Here is a 19544-nt window from a genome sequence, read left to right as displayed (position 1 = left end):
TGCTCGTTACAATCCTATCAATGAGCCCAATTCCCATGACTCCATAAAACTCACCAGGCTGCAGCCCCACTGACCTCCTTGGAGTCTTTTTTTAAAGCCTGAAGGCAGAATTGTTCCTTTGTTCTCCTTGACCCACCACAGCTTGCTTTGAGTGTCCTGTTCCATGCTATAGTGAGGGATTCAGCAGTTTCTTCTCTCACCTTCCAATCCATGGGATCAGGCTCCAATGCTGTCTGCTTGCCAGCACCCATGTCATTGACCTTTTCTGTCATTTCAGTTCCCAACAGTTCTGCCCACCCACCCTGCAGAGAAAGGTTCCCAGGCACTTCCATAATGAACACGGCTATAAAAATCCCAATTTTTCCTGTCATCCTACCTTAAATGTTCCCGTTATTGTTTGAACTTTTACTTTACCTTTCACTTTTACTGATAAAATTTGTTATGATCGTTCTTAAAATAGGATTTATAGTTATTTCTTTCAGAAACTTTCTCAAACTGCCTATTTCATAGCAAAATTTACATTTGGTAAGTTACAACGTGCTTCCACTTTTCTCTTTGTGGACAGAGCTTCTACTGTGTAAAGGTTCTCCCTAGTTAAAAGCAGTCTCCTACCCTACTCTTCTTGTTAAAAACTTCTTTTTTAATGGATAAATATTTATTCAGAGCACGTTATAATTGTCCTAAAACAATTTTCAAGATAGCTGCAAGAATTCCACTTTTTGGCAGCATCTGTTAATTTTTTTCTTTTTTTTTTTTAATTTGCAGGAAACCATACTTACCTTGGCATAGGTTCTTTGACTGCCTGCTCCAAGAAATTATCTTTTATAGGGTGTAAACATTTACTGTCAGCATGTATTAGTATATATGGGAATGACTAAAGACTTGCATTATTATTTGGCTTTATGCCTTGGCATTCCTTAGGATATAACCCTGTGAAATGCTCAAGTAAGTAAATCAACGAAACAGGTAGGATGGGGACAGTGCCCACTGTTATACCTTCTTCTACTTTCCTGCAAGGCCTGAAATTTCAACCTAAAAGGATTTTGTGTCACTTAGTGTTACAGTTAAATCAATCACATTTGTTTTAATTTTCTTCTTGGACCTACACTACAACCTCTCCACCAGCAGAACCTGCCACCATTCCTATATAAATACAGCTGAATTTAAATGGTCCTAACCACGAAGTTTTAAAACACATACTTTTTTATACACACACAAAGTACAAGAATAGAAATTACAGACACATTTTTTATATAAATATAACAACCCCCCAGATGTATCTGTACTTTCTATTATTTTATTTTTTCTTAAGGCATTTCAATAGTTGCTTGCTTTATGATCTCTCTTTAAAAGAGTTCTCACTGGTTGAACCCAACTCTGATTGTAGCTTCTTTATTCCTAAGGATCTTATGGTGATCTTTGGCTTGCCTACCTATGTAGGTATTACCCTGCCTCTGTGATATTGTATGATCTTACTTTCCCAATGCAAGTATGGAACTATATCCCCTGCTATAAAGGATTAATTTAAAATACCTCTGTAGAATCCTTCATAATCTAGGTGATGACTATTGCTGTCCGCTAGGAGAACTCTGGGCAGAGCTGTCACCCAAATTTAGAAACAACGTTTATCAATAAATGAGACACATATATGCAAAGAGATTTCAAGGAAAAAAATAAAAGGAATATTGGATATTCTAATTTAAACACTGAGGAAAACATGGTGATATACATTTAACACCAGAATTTAAGAAAGACACAGACTTCCTGGTTTTCACACCTCCAAACTATTAACAGTAGATACAGCTTTATTCCAAGTAGATATAACCATTATTGCAACAAGAGAAAAGAAATACAAGAAAATCCAGTGCAAAATAAAAGCACCCTAGAAAATTGTCATTTCTCTTCCCATTGACAGACATTTACCCCTGCAAGAACAACAGATTTTAGTCACTTCAAAGCAGTTACCCACTGACACCAAGTTTAGATAGGAATTGCTGGAATTTCAGCTGCTGGCCTTAAAGAAAAAAAAAAGTAGGAGACTTGTCTGACAGGTGCAAAAATTAATACAAAATGTATTAACACAATATGAAACAAACATACATTAAATAGTTTTGTTTCCTGGTACATCAGACTCCCAAATGAATTTTATAAAATTTACATATTCAATTAAACGATTTATCTATCATTGTGGAAAACACAGTTCTTTATTTCAAGTTTATATTAACTATAAATATCTACGGACAGGAAAGATACACTTCAGGCTGGCACTCCTTACTTCCCATCCTTTATGTCTTCTGCTCTTTGCCTTTTGGAGAAAACATCACAGTGTAAGGCTGCCGCCTTTTTGGACGTTGACAGGGAGCAAGATCCTCTTTAATGTAGCCTTAAAAGAATAAATCTGAGGTAAGAAATACAATATAAAAACAGGCATAACTTTAGCTTTAATTTGTATTTACCCTCAAAAAATAACTTGTCCTTTTTTTTGTCCTTTTGGGGCAACTGGTTCTGACTTCACATAAAGTTTTGAGATCCCAGGGTGCAAATATCGTTCATTAAAACACGCAGCTGCTTTCTAGTAGGTGACTGCACAGTAATGCAATGCAGACACTTGACAATGAAGAAGAGAATGGAAACCATAAATTGTTCATCTATTCAAAACAAAACTGCACTTTTAATTTTCTTTCTACCAAGGATTTTACATAAGAGTAACAAAGTATGCAAGTACTGCTAGCTCAGTTGACTAATAAAAATCACTTTGAAAATGTAAATCCTAGTCATATAGAGGAAACTTCAGGCACATGTGCTTTGTGGGTTTAAACAGCACCTCCCTCTGTTTTAAGAGCATCTGGATTTATTAAAGACTGGAAAAAGCCGAACACGAGCCTATGGATCAAACACACCTTGAAAGCTCTCTGATAAGAAAAATGTATAGAAGATTTCTGTAAAATGCTCAACTTAGCTAACACTGACAGTGAACAGACATTTTTTGTAAGTCAGTTTCAGCACCTGGCTTTTGTCAATTCTTTACAGTTTATCAGCAACAATATCCACCAAAGTGAGAGCAGTACATTTCTACTTCGTAGTAGGAAAATTCTATATATGTAACTCAGTTATTTAAAAAAAACCACAACACAAACAGATGGTTCAAGATACCAATAAGAAGTAGAAAATACCTATGTTGTACCCCACTACTTTGGGGTGGCAGCAGAGATTGCTCATTGTGGGAACTCTCTGTAGTGTTTTAGTTCTCTTGCTGCACTGCTATAAAACATTTTCTTTTCCAAGGGAGGGTTATCTAAAGCCTGCCTCTGATATGCTGTTGAGGACCAATAACAACTGAACAGCTCTTACTCCAGCAGAACAAGGAGACAGCCAAGAAGCTAATTTTTAATGAGGCTGCAAACAGATTCCAAATGGGTAGTAACAAGTTATATAGTCAGTAAAAATCAAGGCTCCCTATTCTGGAAGATTAAGGATGATACTGCATCACTATCACACAATACACATACACAACTCTGGCTACATTTTCCTATGCCTGACCTGACACTGTTACAAGAACAGATAAAAGCAAAGACCATTGTTTCACAGCTAATGCACAAGTAAAGCTGTAGTAACTTAGAGAGCTCATCTAGGGCTCCTCACCCCAGCATTTCACCACTTCTGAAGAAACGTACATAGAGTACACTACAAACCCACTGTGGTTTAACATAATTAGTAAAAACTCATTTTTATACCAGGCTCAAGATCTTGAAAAATTATTTAGGAAAGAACAAACTTCTATGTGAAGACAAGTTAAAAAAAGCCCCAAACCAAACACCACATCTTTGCATTGTCACTAACATGTATATGTAGTAAATGTATTAAAAAATGTTTAACTACCCCTTACCTGCAACATTTCCATTATCACTTGGTATTATGAAGCTCTAAAAACACTGACAAAGGACATCAATAGTGCTGCCTGTCTCTCCTCAGTAAGTACAATCGCTTGGCCCTTGCCTCTGAAAACTCAATTCTTGCTTAGGGCCAAAGATATGTAGGGTTTAAATTAAGTTCTATGAAAATCCCAATTATTTCTGCCTTCTCTAGCTAGGCTCTAAGAAAGTCTTCTTATACTCCTTTCTTAGTAGTACAGGAACTGCTAAAACCAGACAATTTTTATTAAAAATAATGGCTGCTGACAAACAGACCTCAACAGGACTGGGTGAGAAAGGCTGCTATATGAACTAGAGATAATTTCAGTGGGAAAAAAAAACCAAACCAGCTTTTAAAAGTGCTTTTTAAGCTACTTTTTTGGCACAAACCTCTTTCCACACAGGTTTGGGTGGAAGGAAATCCAACCTCCCAGAAATTTTCAGGAGTATTTGGAGGAATGTAGCGAAATCTGTGTCTTGAACAGGAAGCTAGTTTCTTCTCTCTCTCTTCTTCTGGAATGTCTGCATAATACTGAAGGTAAGGGGGGAAAAGAATCCTAGTTAATACATTCATACATATAGAGTGACTGCTTTACACAATTGACATTATCAATCACTGTGTTTATTAACACAGTTATCTAAAAACAATGGTGAGGACAGCCAAGAGTAGAGATTTGTTATCCAAGTGACAAACAGCTGGCAATTATCCTAAAAGCTTACTGAATGTACAGACTAAGTATAACTTTATGGTGGCACATTTGTTAACCTTCTATCTTTTAACATACCATAGGTAACAAGGTTTAGGCATGTGTACAATTACTTATGTCAACAGTTTACAGACTGATTTTACAAAGCTAAGTAGCACAGGTGTTGAAAGAGATCGGAATTTTAAAATTTATTGTGTCCACTTGCATTTACAAACAAAATTAAAAAAGGAGAAAAACCCCACACTATAAACCCTATGCTGCAGAATTATTTTCAGCATCCAAATTTACAGTAGTAACAGCAAACTTAAGTCAAAATGCTTCCTACTTACTTACCCTCAAATGAGAAGTAAATAAAGAGCTAGTTTAAGTAGCTGACTGACACTGGGACCCCAGAAACTATCTGCCAGCTGAGCATTCTCTACAGTAAATTGGCTACTCTTTCACCCCTGTCAGCTGTACTGGTGGCTGCAATGAGAAAAATAGATACACTCTCCAAACCTTTTTGCTTGGTGTTCCCCCGAGTAGCATCATAGAAAGTTAGGGTATAATTTTTTTCCTTGCAGTTTTCTACTGTTTTAATTTGTAATTCTAGTTGTATCTCCTAAAAATACAAATCTGGCCCTTAGAGCACATAGAGAGTCAAAATATTTTCAAAGTGAATGCACTGTTTGATTCAAGTGGCAAGTCAACAGTTACAGTCACACAAGAACCCTGACCCTTGTGAAAGTGATAAAACGATTCTACTGAAATTCTACTGACAGTGTTACAATTCAAAAAGGCAAATTCAAGTTTATAACTCATTCCATCAGATGGAAAGTGACCTAGACTGGGGAAATCAGGAAAAGAACAGGATAACTCTGTCAACAGAGATTATTTCATGCTCCCAGCTACTGGCAGGATTTCAGAAAACCTACTTGGAATTGTAAAGGATGCTAATAAATTCCTTTTTCCCCTCCAAATCATAGACAAAGTATTAAGGCATAAAAATCCTCCTTGAAAACAATCATGCGATATAAATATTGATGATTGGCTAGAAAAGAGCAATCACAGCTCTGAAATCATCAGTGTCAAAACTGCACAAACGAGGAAAGAAAGCCTTGCTTTATTTTGTAATTCTCTAGTCTGTGGGAACTGCAGCTCTCCCTGACACAGGTACATCTTCCCCCCACAAATCAATTCAGACTTCGTGCCATCTTGTGTGTGCCACCAGAACATGTTCTGCTCTCAAAGCCCGTATTAGTACAGAAATCTAATCTAGTAACACATGGGTCTCCTGGCCAAGAACGTAAGATTCAGTTTGTTATACAATGTTCCCTTAAACTGGAAAAAGCCCGTGCCAAGACCAGAACATAAGTGGGTGTCATCAGCAGGGTGTCATCATTAGTGGGCATCATCAGTTGTTCAGGGATTGAGTCAAATAGAGTAGGGTCACTTATGCAAGTGGACTTCAGAAACCCAGCTGGAAAGATGTCTGTGTCACTCAGTTAAAGACCTAGAGACTAATCAAAGAGGAGGAACAGGCAATTGTTACCCACTACACTTCAATTTTTACTGACAAAAGTGAAGAACAAGGTGTTAAGTCAACAAAATCAACTGTAAGAATTCTACAGTGTCTGTGTAAGACAAATAGTGCTGAGTTTTATTCAGGGATAATTAGCAGTGCTCCTTATTTTGTCCTGTAAATAGCCTGAAATTTTAGAAATTGATCTAAACAAAGTTTGTAGTGTGTTGCATTTTTTTAAATTAAATAATTTATGATTAGCAAGGAATAATTACAGATCCAACAATGAAAAATACAGTACAGTTTAGTAGGAACAGAAAATAAGAACATGATAAAAAAATCAAGATAAGTATGTTTTAAAAATAAATTAGACAAACTTTTCTTCTTTGGCTTGTTTAGAAATCTACTAGGGTTGACAGAGAATGAGAGAATTATGTATGTCAGCTAAACAGCAGAAAGTTCTCTCAGCTGTTTTCTAGATTGATCTCACTGTCCACAGCATTTTTAATCCACACAAAACATTCGAGCTAGGCTTTTCTGTGTGTGAAGATACTGCAACCTCATCCTGTCTTCCCTGTAAAATGATTGTTTATAGAAATCTACAGTTTGCAGCCTCAGAAACGGAACAAACCCTAAAAACATTCCTCCCATTATTTTAGCAAAAATTTACAGAATAATCCCTGTAATCTAAATGCATATAAAAACATCTGACTGATTCTCCTACTCATCTAAGTGTAGCTACACTTAACCACGCTAACAAATGTTACTTTTACAAGCTACCTGTAACTTTTGCTGAGAATCTTCCTCTGATAGTATCACAAGGTCATAAAAAACCAAAACAAGACTTGTTATCAAAAGTTCTACACTGTAAAGTGAATAAGATGCTTCCACAAAGCTTTAAAATAAGCCCTTATAAAGGACTTTAATATCAGCCTGCTGTGGCATGTGCAGAAGTTAAATCTCAGGTCGTCTCAGAGTGACAGTAGCAGATCCCACTTACACCACTTGCAGTACAGGGCCAGAAACAATTTACTGATTTCTACCCAATCCCTAAATATTCCCTTAGACTTTGGTGGCTTTTCAAACCCACATGGCTAATCAGCAAGCCAAGACCTTTCTAAAGCATCCTTTATGCTTTATCCAACGCTCCCTTCTTCCATAGGCGTTTAATTCAAAGCTAGTTTTATTATTGTGCAATGACACAGCCAAGCATTCCACACTTTCCAAGACATTAATCTTGGATGATGTAGACTTAAAAAAAACCCCCAAAAGCCAAAATCAACAACAAACCCAAACTTTTCTGACATTTAATGTAAAAACCTACTGTTACAAAACTGGAGCTGTGAATGTTTCCAGACACCATAGTTATCACTCTAACTTGACAGAAAGTAACAAGAACTGAATTTGCAGAGGGAAGGTCTGCAGCTTACAGAAACAGGAAATTACAATGCTTAACACATGGCTCTGGAACCATGAAGCAGACTGAAGGTTGGGGGTTGTTTTGTTTTCTTTCAAACTCTTTAAATCAAACATGTATTTTTAAATGGTATTTCTAGTTGGCCATAAAAATAAAATATTTGTATTTAATGAGTTTTACCAAAACTGTTTTTCAGACCATGTTTTCGTTGAAAACATACTCTAATAAATTTCTTCAGCTAAGTAAATGGGACTGGACTATAAAGTGAATAGCAGGAGAATCTATGAAAACGTTCTATATACGTGTGGAAATTAGGCAAAAAGATTCCAGAAAATCCACCATTGTTCAATCATTAATCCACACTTCGAATAGGCATCATTTAATGGCCAAATAAAACATGTTCTTATTACACATATAATTACTTCAATATTTTATCTCTACACCACTGCTTTCATATACTGCGTATGAAAGCAGTTCAATAAATTAGAAGGGAGGAAAGTGCAATGTGAAACCTAAAATTTCCTACTTTTTTACATATTAATGTAAACATTTTGGCATGCATTTGCACACATGTACACACTGTCACCTATGCTGGTGCAATTATCTGAAAAAATTATCCCAGAAAACAAGGAAAAAAATCAAATAAACCAAAAAGAGATCAATCAATCAATCAATCTATACAACAGGATATAGAACTTACTTTTTGCAGTACCTGTAAAGTTCAGTAGAGCTTTTGATCTAAAGTTTGTAAACCTGGAATAGTTCTTTGATCAGCTAATGTATTTTTTATTAACCTTACTGGAACCCTCCATGTAAGAAGCTTTTATCATACAGAGACTCACAAAAAAATCAAACCCAAGACTTTCCACGCTATATGCACTTACTACACTAAAAACAAACAAACCGCCTGCAAACTTGGTTATCCAGCTTTGGTAAACACTTACTTCCCTGCTACTGTAGGTAATGATGATGATGCAACCAGATTAATAATTAAAAGCAGCACTTCAGCACTTAGATATTGTCTGAGTTAGGAGAATGGAAGATTGACAAATTTTAAAGCACTACTTACTATTTCACATTCCTTACAAGTGTGGCCAAGTAATTTTCTTCTTTCTTCTTTTTTTCGAACAACCTCAATATGAGGAAAATCTAACACAGTATTCTTTCTGAAAAACAAAAATGTTTTCACATGATAGTACTTTTATTTCTTCAATGTGACTGGGAATTTCCATTTTTTTTGAACACGATGGTGGAGAGTCAAGTTAAAAAATAAATCGGAAAATGCTTACAAAAGCCAAATCATACTGCCTTTCATAGCTGAATTTTTATAAAGAAAATAGCTTGCAAATATAATATGAACTTCTACATAACCAGAGATGTGTGTCTCATTATTATGGTTTTTCATAGCGTGAAAATAATTGCTATATAGAAATTATTCAAATACAGATCTTCTGTAGAATATTTATTTTTGCCCAAGACAGAGTTGTGCTTGCAATGATTTCCATGAGAGTAACATATGTTGGGGTTCAAGATCAGTAGGTTCTTTTCAACTTAATTGCTCACAAAACACTAAAGTTTTCCTCTACAAAGAAAACATGCACTGAGGCAAAATATAAGCTAACTGAAGGGCTTGGTATCATTATGAAATGAAGATTCAGACTTCCAATGATGCTTATACTGGAAGGCAACAGAGGAAGATTTAAGAGGTGGAACTGTTGAACACTATCCATTTATTGCCTAGAGCACGGGGCAAAAATACCAGAGAAAGAAAGGTTTACATTTGTACAAGCCGCCCATAGGTTCTTGGCTCATAAACTCAGGCATGACCACATGCCTGTAAGAAACCACATGGATTACAAAACACTGCATTCACTAAAATTATAAAAAGCAGCAGAGACAATCCCTTTTGTTCAGCAAATGTGATAGGCATCACAACATGTTTAATTTTTTCCCCTACTTCAGTTTTTATCTAAAGTCTTTTATCTAATGTAGTATTTTACCTCTGCATCTTCAACTGCTAGTCTGTTACGCACAAATATGTTTATTTTCTGGTGGAACAAGTTCCCTACAGGGCAGATACAAAGAGCCTTAAAATGCCCATACAGAACAGACTAAATTACCTCTCATCACTTTTGAAATAAGGCTCCACAAAAGCTTTCTGCTTGGCTTTATCTTGTTTATCCTCATGTTCTGTAAATATACATGCAAAACAAAATACAAAGTTAACAGACTGCTTGGAGAAACTTCAGTAAAATTATTAACCAACTGTTAAGAAATATAAAATTGCCATGTACATTCAGTCTGAGACAATAGATTCAAATAGATTCTAAAAAAATACAGAATTGATAGAACCAGCAATCCAAAAGCACTACTGAAGCAGAAGGAAAACAGCGGTGAGACAAATAAAAGAGACAAGAAAACATCAAAGGGAAGGCTGCTTAAAATACAAAATACTGTAAAATCTTCGATAGAACCTAGAATAGTGAGAAGAAAGGAAGTAAATAACTGTAGCCAAAAACGGGTGTTTATTTTAAGAGTCACTTTGGTGTTCCACTGCTATGCCAATTTCCACTACACATTCCACATTTGTGTGGTGATAAATGAACTACCAAAAAAATGTTCATATTGCTTTATGTTATGTAACATAACATAAAGCAATTACGTAACAAGTAATCAACTTTACCATAAATTTATGAAAAAAAAACCGGTGATTAATTTGGCATATTTGTTCCTAAAGAACAGTCTGATTTCAAATCAACTCTTGTAGTTTAAGTAAGCTAATAAAGACAAAACCAAATTATATCCCACTCTTTAGTTTCTTGCTTGCTGCTGTTATTCCCTTATCCTGCTCTTCATCATGAAGAGTTTCTTTTTCATCACATGCAGAAGGACTATCCTCTGGTAGGCAGGATTCATATTCTTCATGGCTTGTCTGATCAAACATATCTGTTATTTCTCCTCCTGTTATTAAAAGCATAAAGAGCATCCAAATCAATGTCTCAATGATCTTCGTTAAGAAATTGCATTTTCACTAAATGTGTACCAAAAGACTTAATATTTACTTCCTGCTCCAGTACCAATTAACTCAACAACAGCTATACTTTTATTCTTTCTGCAAATTCTCTGTCAATGTTTTAAATGTAGCCAGTGCTCATTTATTTTTCAGGTATCTTGGATCCCATTTCTAAAATCTGATTAACTGCTAAATCATTGTGAAGTACCTTTAACCTTAATACTGGATATGTGAAATTCTTCTTCTTGTAATTATGGACTTATCCAAGCAGAAGGAAATACTTTCTGTGGTAGGAAATAGACACTGCCCCGCAGCCATGATTCACCACATACCACACATTAAAAGTGATATAAACACGTTTGGATTTTTTTAAACATACTAGTTCTATTTATATATCATTAAAAATGAAATTAGCCTTCCCATACAAAGTCTGATGTGATTACATAGAAAACTTTCAAAGCTGTTTGCTGCAAGAGCGATTGTTGCAGGTGAGATCAGAACTGTTACATGGTTAAGTATTTCACCCTTTAAGCACTGTAAAGGAATAGCTACTGGCTCTCTAAGCACAAATCCTATCATTTTTTGGATCTATGTTAAAAAAAACCAACCTCAAAACCCACCACCAATTCTTCTAGGAAACAGACTGATCTGTGTAACATAAAAATACATCACCACTTTTTTACTGCAACCATTTTCTACTATCTAGTCATACAGGAAAAAAATGCCCTTTTACTCTTTCCTCCTCCTCAAAAAAAAAAAAAAAAAACAAAACCCAAAAAAAAACTCCAACAAACCCCCAAAACCCCACCATACTACAAAAAAGCAAACCAAAGAGAAGAAAAGAGAAAAAAAAAGTCTTACTTGGACTGCTTTCCTGATTTTGCTCTTGATTTTTCATTTTTAATAGCACACTGTCACTAACATATGTATAATCCATATCAACAACTTCCCCTCCAACTCTGGTCTGAGAACCACCCTAGAAGAAAAAAAAGCAAACATGACAAATGCACCCAGAAGCAACTGGTGTAGTCAGTGCTGTGTATCTGAAACACTTTCACAGCAGTTACTGGCTTCTTTTCAGACACTGATTTACTTTTTTTCCTGCAGTAATGTCTGCACAATAAAGATGTAAAACCTAGTAAGAGAATAACGTGTTTTGAAATTTAAGTGTGGAAGCATTTATCTGGTGAGCAAGAAAAGCCTTAGAAAATTTCATGTTAAATTCTAAAAAGATAGAAATTAACCATGAAACGTACAGAAGTTAAAGACTGGTCAAATTAAAAGATTTTAAGATAGCCTTTAAGTGAGAGAGACAAAACAAACAGAAACGTTAGGAAAATTCTCAGAGATCCTAATAACCAACTTGCACCCAACTCAAAAAAGGTAATAGTACTGGCACATTTTCTATTACTTAACATAAAGAGATATCATACTGAACATTTTCACAGGAAAAACAATGAGATTTAGAAAGTTTTTTTGTCTTAAAAGAAACTCAAAACCACCTCCAAAAAGCATCCCTTTCACATTGTCAATATGCCTGCTGAGTTTATAAAGTACAACTAAACAGTGGAAATGTTTTAGGATAACTGTAGCATGAACAAACACCAAATGAGCCCAACTCAGAATTTGTTACAGAGTGGGTTTGGTCTGCCCAGAGCAATGCTCATGATACTACTTTGCAGGCTTTTTCAACATCATAGAACAAGCAGACTTATTATAAAAGTTCACCTTTGTATCAATCACAGTAATGTCCATTTTGTACTGTGAAAGGTCAGCTCCTGGGTCTATGCTCCACTGGAAGTTTTCTAAAGAGGGTTTATCTTTCAGGTCTGTATGCACAGAATATGAGAAAAAAAGACAAATAATCAGAATCAAACTCTGCCAGAAGCATCTGATCCCCTGGCTGTCCTGTATGTGCCACATTATGGCACTCAAGGTGATCTGCTCCATAACTTTCCTGGTCTCCTGGGTCAGGCTGACAGGCCTGTAGCTCCCTGGATCCTCACTCCACCCCTTCCTGAGGATGGATGCCACATTTGTTCACCTCCAGTCAACTGGGACCTCCCTGGTTATCCAGGATTGCTGATAAATGATGGTAAGTGGCTCACTGAGCACTTCTGCCAGCTCTCTCAGTACCCTCATGTGGGTCCCATCTGGCCCCATAGACTTCTGTGTGTCTAAGTGGTGCAGCAGGTCACTGACAATTTCCCCTTGGATTATGGGGGCTTCACTCTGCTCCCTGTTCCAGTCTTCCAGCTCAGGGGTTGGGTACCCTGAGAACAACTCGTCTTACTATTTAAAGATTTAGGCAAAGAATGCACTAAGTACCTCAGCCTTTTCCTCATCCTTTGTCCCTGTATTTCCCCCATACGCAATAAAGTATGGATATTCTCCTTAGCCCTCCTTTTGTTGCTGATGGATTTATAGAAACATTTTTTATTGTCTTTTATGGCAGTAGCCAGATTAAGCTCCAGTTGGGCTTTGGCCATTCTTATTTTCTTCCTATGTAACCTCACAACATCCTTGTAGCTCTCCTGAGCTGTCTGCCCCCTCTTCCAAAGGTCATAAACTCTTTCTTTAGCTCTGAGTTCCAGCCAATGCTCTGCTCAGTCACGCTGGCCTTCTTTCCCACTAGCTCATCTTTCAGCACATGGGGCAGCCTGTTCCTACACCTTTAAGATTTCCTTCTTGAAGAATGTCCAGACTTCCTGAACTCCTCTGCCCTTCAGGACTGCTTCAGGACCAGTCAACTGGTCTCCTAAACAGGCCAAAGTCTGCCCCGTGAAAGTTCAAAGTAGCAGTTCTGCTACCTCCCACTTCTTAATTCTCTGACAATTGAAAACTCTACCATTTTGTGACTGTCACAGTAAAGATGGCCCCCACCATCACTTTACCTACCAGTCCTTCTCTGCTGACAAACAACAGTTCCAGTGGGTGCCTTCCCTAGCTGGGTCACTATTGACATTAGATCGACAATACAAAAGTCACGTCTAAGGAAAGAGTACAAAAGTGTCTGGTCGTCGTTCCAAAGATGCCTCTTGATTTATCTCTGAGGGGAAGATTTACATTCCAAGCTACACGGCCACACCAACTACTGACAAGTATCTTTTAAGTTCATAATGCAAGTATTTCTAAATAAAGTATGCAGTGTAACAATTTGGCTAAGCAGTACAGAAGCTTTGATTCTACAATCCTAGTTCCAAAAAATTAGTTTTCCAACTGGGAGCACTTAAGAGGAAAGAAGACACAAGTTCTAGAAAGAGTATATGACAGCCTGTGTTCATTATCCCTAAAGGTACAAATTGCTTTACCAGATCATTAGGAAAAAAGAAAAATATTAACAAAAAGACTTATGCTTACACTTGAGTAGTTATCAAGTATTTGATATAGATAGTTTAAACACAAAGAGATTTTATTATTATACTGCAACAAATAACAATGCTAACTAAACAAGAAAGAAAAAGATTCACAGCCTGTTGAGTGTACACCGGAATACCAATAATATATTTATTATACAGGGGCAAAAGTATGCCAGGAAGATACAGACTGTAAATGCTGGGGGGATCTTGAGAAATCCCAAATAGAATATGACTGAGTTAGAAGCAGAACAAAGGGATTAAAGAGGAAGAAAGGAAGATATTAAAAATTCTATTCAACCAGAGCATAGGCTGAGGGGGTAAGGAGGCGGTAAAAGGAACATTTTCATCAAGTTACCTTGCTCATTTTGCTGTGCTTTACTTTTTGATAGTCTACAAGGGTTTGGCTGAAGTACAGATGCTGGTTCAGACTCTCCATGTCCTGTCCTTGTTTTCTTTCTATTTGGTACATGGCCACTGGCAACCTAACAACATATTGCAATTTTACTATTTCCCAAAACTTAAATATAATACTTCAAGGGAGAAGAAAGAGAGTCAGAAAAGCATACCTTTACATCATCAAAAAGTTCCTCTGTCTCTGCAGAACTTGGCAGTGGTGCAAATTTGAAGGGAGGAACTTCTTCTTTCATTTGGATCTGGTTTTTCTTATCAGAGAATGTTTTTCCCAGCATTGCCTCTTGTACATAGGATTCCTCTTGTAAATCTCTGCCAAACAAACAGCTCTCGTTGTTGGCATTTTGAACGGATGATGAACCTTCAGGAATGGTCTTCCCTATGTGTGAAAAAATGTCCTGCAAAGTCACTTGCTTCAGTCTATTTTTACATGTCTCCTCACTTCCATGTTTTTTCTCTTGACCACGAACTCCAGAGAAGCGATCAGACAGATCCAAGGGCTTATCAGCTGTATGTTCCCCATTAATCTGCTGAGCATCGGATCGGAATGGCACAGAGTTCTCTTTGTTGAATGATGTTTTCTCACAGCTAACTGCATGATCATCTTCAGCTTTCTTTCTCTTAGCACACCTGCCTTCTAGCTGCTTCTGGTATGCGAGAAGGACATCACTCTTGACCACCTCATTTTTAGCTGTGCAGGTGTTTCCAACACAGGCTACAGCCTCGTTAGCATTCTTTTTCACAACCATTTGCCTATGGACAGAGGCCTGGCTGATAACTGAGTTGATTTCTGTCCCAAGATTCAGCGGTGCAACAAAAGCAACATCTTCAGATTTTGATCTACTTTTATGACACCTGGAACTGGATGGATTGTTGAAGAGGTTGGTTTTGAGATGAGGCTTCAATCCTGAATCTAAAATACAAGGAGCATGACCTGTACTTGAGTTGTTCTTCATACTGCTAGAAGCTCCAAAAACAGGAGATGCTACCCGAGAATCCCAGTCATCACATGGTGGAGTGTTATGAGATGGATCTGAAATACTGAATACAATGAGACATGAGAGATTTTCTGGGGTACAGAAGATGGAAGGAGAGAAAGCGATATAAAAAAAATACATGTTCCCCATTGCTGATTTGCTTTAAAGCTTGTGAGCTGAAAACAGAAGGAAAAACAAAAATGAACCTATTCTAGGGATAGATACTGTTGCACTTAGAGCTGTGAAAGGCAAACAAAATACAGATCTTGTCCTTCATTTTGGTGTGTGGTGTGAAATTCTGTTACATGTTCAACTGAGAATCAAGGACAGAGTTAAGCCTGCCTAAGTATCTCTTCTACCCAAGGACTCCCTACCTTTCAGTGCACTGAAAAGGAAGAAAGTGAGAATGGTTGCAATAAAAGCCTGTTTAGGTTCTTGTATAGATCTTAAAACCATGACAACAGATTCTCAAACCTTCTGCAAGTGAAGGAAAAAAGTGCAAGCTTTCAGGTGCTGCTTTTCACCTGTCATCAATAAAACATACATTCAAGATGACAAATTGGGCCAAAAAAATCTTCAGTTTAGATCACAATATCCTGAGGAGAGTGGGAAGGGCAACAGTCTATTGGTCTGACACTAATCAGAGCAATATGATCCTTTTTGCATTCCAGCTCCAGACCCACTATCCACAGGGTTACAGGCCTCAGAAGATATTTTGCAATAATGAGAAGTTAGGAAAGGAGGGACTGCGTACACAAAGAAGAAGCCCAAATCAGAAGTTTGTGAATTAAGTAAAAGTCTACAGGTTTTGCATTCTATCAGTTTCTTTGCTTCTCATGTTATTTACTTGAAAGAAACCCCTCTGATATGAAAACATTTATTTCTATGTCTATACCTTTAAAGTAAAATGCCACAAGGTTTGAAATTCTACAAAAACCAGAACTTCTATAAGTCTGCTTAAAACAATACTATTATAACTGAGTGGAAACACACCCTAAATTGTTGTCATCATTTCTTGATTCTGAAGCTGGATGTTTTCTTGAGTCTTCAGACTGCATGCCCTCTGAGGCCTGGCTCATAACTGTATTAGTGAGGGGAAGATTCAGTACACTCTGGGACTCCTTGCAAGCGGTGAAGGAAAACAAAGAAAAGAAGTGTGAGAAGATACTGGAATTAAAATTAGAAATATGCTTCGTTGGCACATAAATACTCTGAAAACCCATTCAAATCGAAACATTCAAAGCTCTGAAAAATAATAAAAGCTAAGAGATTAAATTTGGACCAGCAGCTTTAAAGAAATCTTATTGAAATTGAAAAGATTCATTCATAGGCATGGACACAAAATATTCTGTATACTGTAATTTTCATTGTAGTTAACAATCAAAAACATCAAATAACCTCACCTGAGTCACCAACCAGTCTCATTGCCAAGAAATATTTTTCAGTGTCTTAGACTTGATTATTGCACAAAGGGAATTTAGCAGAGCCAAGGATTTAGATCACTGTGCCAACAAAACTTGAAAAGAGGAACCATGTCTCTACCTTCCTCCTCAAACCCTCCAGACAGGTCAGTGTAGTTATATCTCTTCTTGCTAAAGCAAGTCAATAAAAACTGTGCAAAAGCAAACCAAAGCAAGCTTACTGGAACTCAGAATACTTTTACAGAGTTTTAATGCAAAAGAGAAAAATAATGGTTTTGAAAACACCTGGCCCAAAAAACTGGTTATGTAAAAAATTTGGGAATACTTACAGATTCCTCTTCCACACTAAGTCCAATTGTTTCTGCGACGACTGCAGCCAAGTTAAAAGATGGCTTTGGAACAGGGTATCCTCCCACCCTTGGTTTATCTTTGTGAGTAGAAAGATCACAGTAAGTTGCATAAACATTATAGTATGTTGCTCGACTCACAGAGATGGTACAAACACAGAACTAAAAAGATCACACATTAAAACTGGCATTTATGGAAATAGTTTGATCTCTGTCAGATAAAAATCGTATCTGGAAGCGGTAAGTGGCAAAAGAATTTCTGATGAGAGCAAACTGCTGTATCAGCACAGAGAAATGTGTGTCCAATTTGAATACAGCACCCCAAAATTAAAAGCCACTGCAAAAGTTGCTTTTCACACTCCCAGTCCAGGGCACAAGTAGTCTGATAAAAGCATGTAGAACAGAGATAATGTGTATTTATAATAAAATGCTCGTCTTGCATATTTCCTAACTGACAGTCACCATTATTTCTCATGAGTTTTTATTAGAAAAACAAATAGATGAGTTTCCCTTCTTTGAGGGATTTAACATTACTCAGTTCATTAAACTGGGGCAAGATAATAAGATTGGAAAGCACAAGAAGAGCAACCACCACAACCCTGACTTGCATGAATAATTCCATCCTGATTCTCACAGTCACTAAAGAATTTTAAAAGGTTTGCAGCTTATTAGATTTCTTTGTTAAAGAAAGGTTAAAGAGATGAAACCTCAGTTTTACGATATTTTTGCCTTATTTTGAATGATATTAGGACTAAATCTATTAATACACTTACTTGGAACAGGGGACAATTGTGGATCACAGGTGTCTGCCACTAGTATCTCTCTTCCATGGTGAGTGTTCATTTGTGTGGAAAAGAGTGGAATTTTTCCAAACTCTAGGAGATGTAGAAACATTTTCACATGGTGAAATTAGGTATCCTGTTGTGATAATCTTGTGTAGATACCCATAACGACCCTGATCTTAAAAGCAGTTGAATGCTGGTTTTAATATGTCAGTAGATCCAGCAATCTAAGCACGTCTGATAATTTGTGGCAGTGATATGTCAGAATAAAAATAAAAAGATAAATATTTCATATTAATCCTTTTTCTCACAAATATGATCTCAGCCAGTCAGCCCTAAAATAATACTAACACAAAATGACACCACCATCTATACTGACCCCATAAAAATAGTTATTCAAGCTGAATTTGACCTGTTAATAAGGCAATGAAACTACTGAAGAGTAAACCATCCAAGGCAACAATGTTCTGCTTAGCTCAGGTAATACAAAGGTGAAAAACCTGAGATCTAAATTATGACAGACATATGGCATGTAGCCCTTTCTACCTTGACAACCAACAGCTTTTCACAGCCATTAACTATGATAGGTATTTACACCATTTCTTACATATTATACTTTGGATTAGTTTAGTAACTCCATTTTTTTAATACAGAAAATGGAGAGAGACAGGTATGCTTAGAAAAGAGAAACTTCACAGCACTAAAAATTTCAAATGCAAAATAGAGGGCATGAATAACCAGCCCACCCTTTTCATCCCACAGTTATCCTATTTTTATTCCTGGAAAGAGGCTTTTAGTCAAGACTTATATTTAGATGTATTTTTTTAATGCCACAAGATAAATTAACCTGAATTATAGTATTTCCTGCCTATCAATAAAACACAAGCACAAGGTTCCTTATTTCACAAAAATAGTTCTTGTAGTTAAAATATATTAGAGTTATTTCTATGACATTACAGAACAAAGTCTGGAAATTAAACACACACAATACTTCTGAACTCAAGACAAAACAAATGCAAACAGTGTAGAATACAGACAAAGAGAGATCATGTAGGTCTCACAGTTTCAGAAACATTAGTTGCAGAATAATTTCAGAATGTGGCAAAACATTTGTTTCACTCTCCGCTAGGTGGTGACATTGCTGCGTGCACAAGTCAAACCTGAACAGATGCTTTTCCAGCCAATTTGCACTTACAGAACAAATATAGGCTGGAAAACTCTTACATTTGCACATGCATGTGGAGGAATAAAAGTAAAATGCTGAGATAAGTTCTGAGCATATCACTCATGTAACAGTTACTACTAAAGACATTTTTCCTTGGACTCATGCATTATCGCACAAAAAGAGAAAAGGCAAATAAAAAAAACCCACAAGAACTGGGGTTTTTTTTAGATTTTGCTCTTTGCAATCAAGTTTATACATCATCTTTCTCTTTAGCTCTTAGCATAATTTAAAAAAGCAAAATAAAATACTCTTACCACTGTTGTTTTCCCTAAGTTCCAAATCTGGGGGTGTATGTTCTGTGTATCGGACGTGCTTATTCTCTTTTTTTCTTCTCATACGATTAACCATAGAAAATGAAGAAGTTAGAACTGGAGAATCTGGAATGATTCCTTTTTCTACCTCCACTGCTTGCTGCTTTTGCTCCCTGGAGACCAAATCAGGTGGTCAAATAAAACCCCAAGTCAGCAAGATGA

The 19544-nt window shown here is 36.6% G+C and overlaps 1 protein-coding gene across 5 annotated transcripts in view; it reads right to left on the bottom strand.

Annotated features, from left to right (window-relative positions):
• Nucleotides 1-1768: 1768 nt before the first annotated feature.
• The window catches only part of RBBP8 (RB binding protein 8, endonuclease), a 42117-nt gene continuing 24341 nt past the window's right edge, over nucleotides 1769-19544 (bottom strand). For all 5 annotated transcript variants that reach the window (XM_019284079.3, XM_019284078.3, XM_019284080.3 and 2 more), the window contains 13 exons: nucleotides 19326-19495; nucleotides 17838-17939; nucleotides 17047-17144; nucleotides 16290-16417; nucleotides 14475-15360; nucleotides 14264-14390; nucleotides 12278-12378; nucleotides 11411-11525; nucleotides 10345-10497; nucleotides 9657-9726; nucleotides 8606-8702; nucleotides 4302-4443; nucleotides 1769-2383 (listed from right to left, as the gene is read on the bottom strand). In XM_019284079.3, the coding sequence (XP_019139624.1) occupies nucleotides 2286-2383; nucleotides 4302-4443; nucleotides 8606-8702; nucleotides 9657-9726; nucleotides 10345-10497; nucleotides 11411-11525; nucleotides 12278-12378; nucleotides 14264-14390; nucleotides 14475-15360; nucleotides 16290-16417; nucleotides 17047-17144; nucleotides 17838-17939; nucleotides 19326-19495 (2287 nt within the window). In that variant the 3' untranslated portion in view covers nucleotides 1769-2285. The remainder of the gene's footprint in view (nucleotides 2384-4301; nucleotides 4444-8605; nucleotides 8703-9656; nucleotides 9727-10344; nucleotides 10498-11410; nucleotides 11526-12277; nucleotides 12379-14263; nucleotides 14391-14474; nucleotides 15361-16289; nucleotides 16418-17046; nucleotides 17145-17837; nucleotides 17940-19325; nucleotides 19496-19544) is intronic.

This window comes from Corvus cornix, chromosome 2, assembly GCF_000738735.6.
Source record: "Corvus cornix cornix isolate S_Up_H32 chromosome 2, ASM73873v5, whole genome shotgun sequence".
NCBI classification, from domain to species: domain Eukaryota; kingdom Metazoa; phylum Chordata; class Aves; order Passeriformes; family Corvidae; genus Corvus; species Corvus cornix.
Note: the sequence above shows the minus strand (reverse complement) of the source record. Positions and strands in the feature narration are given on the sequence as shown.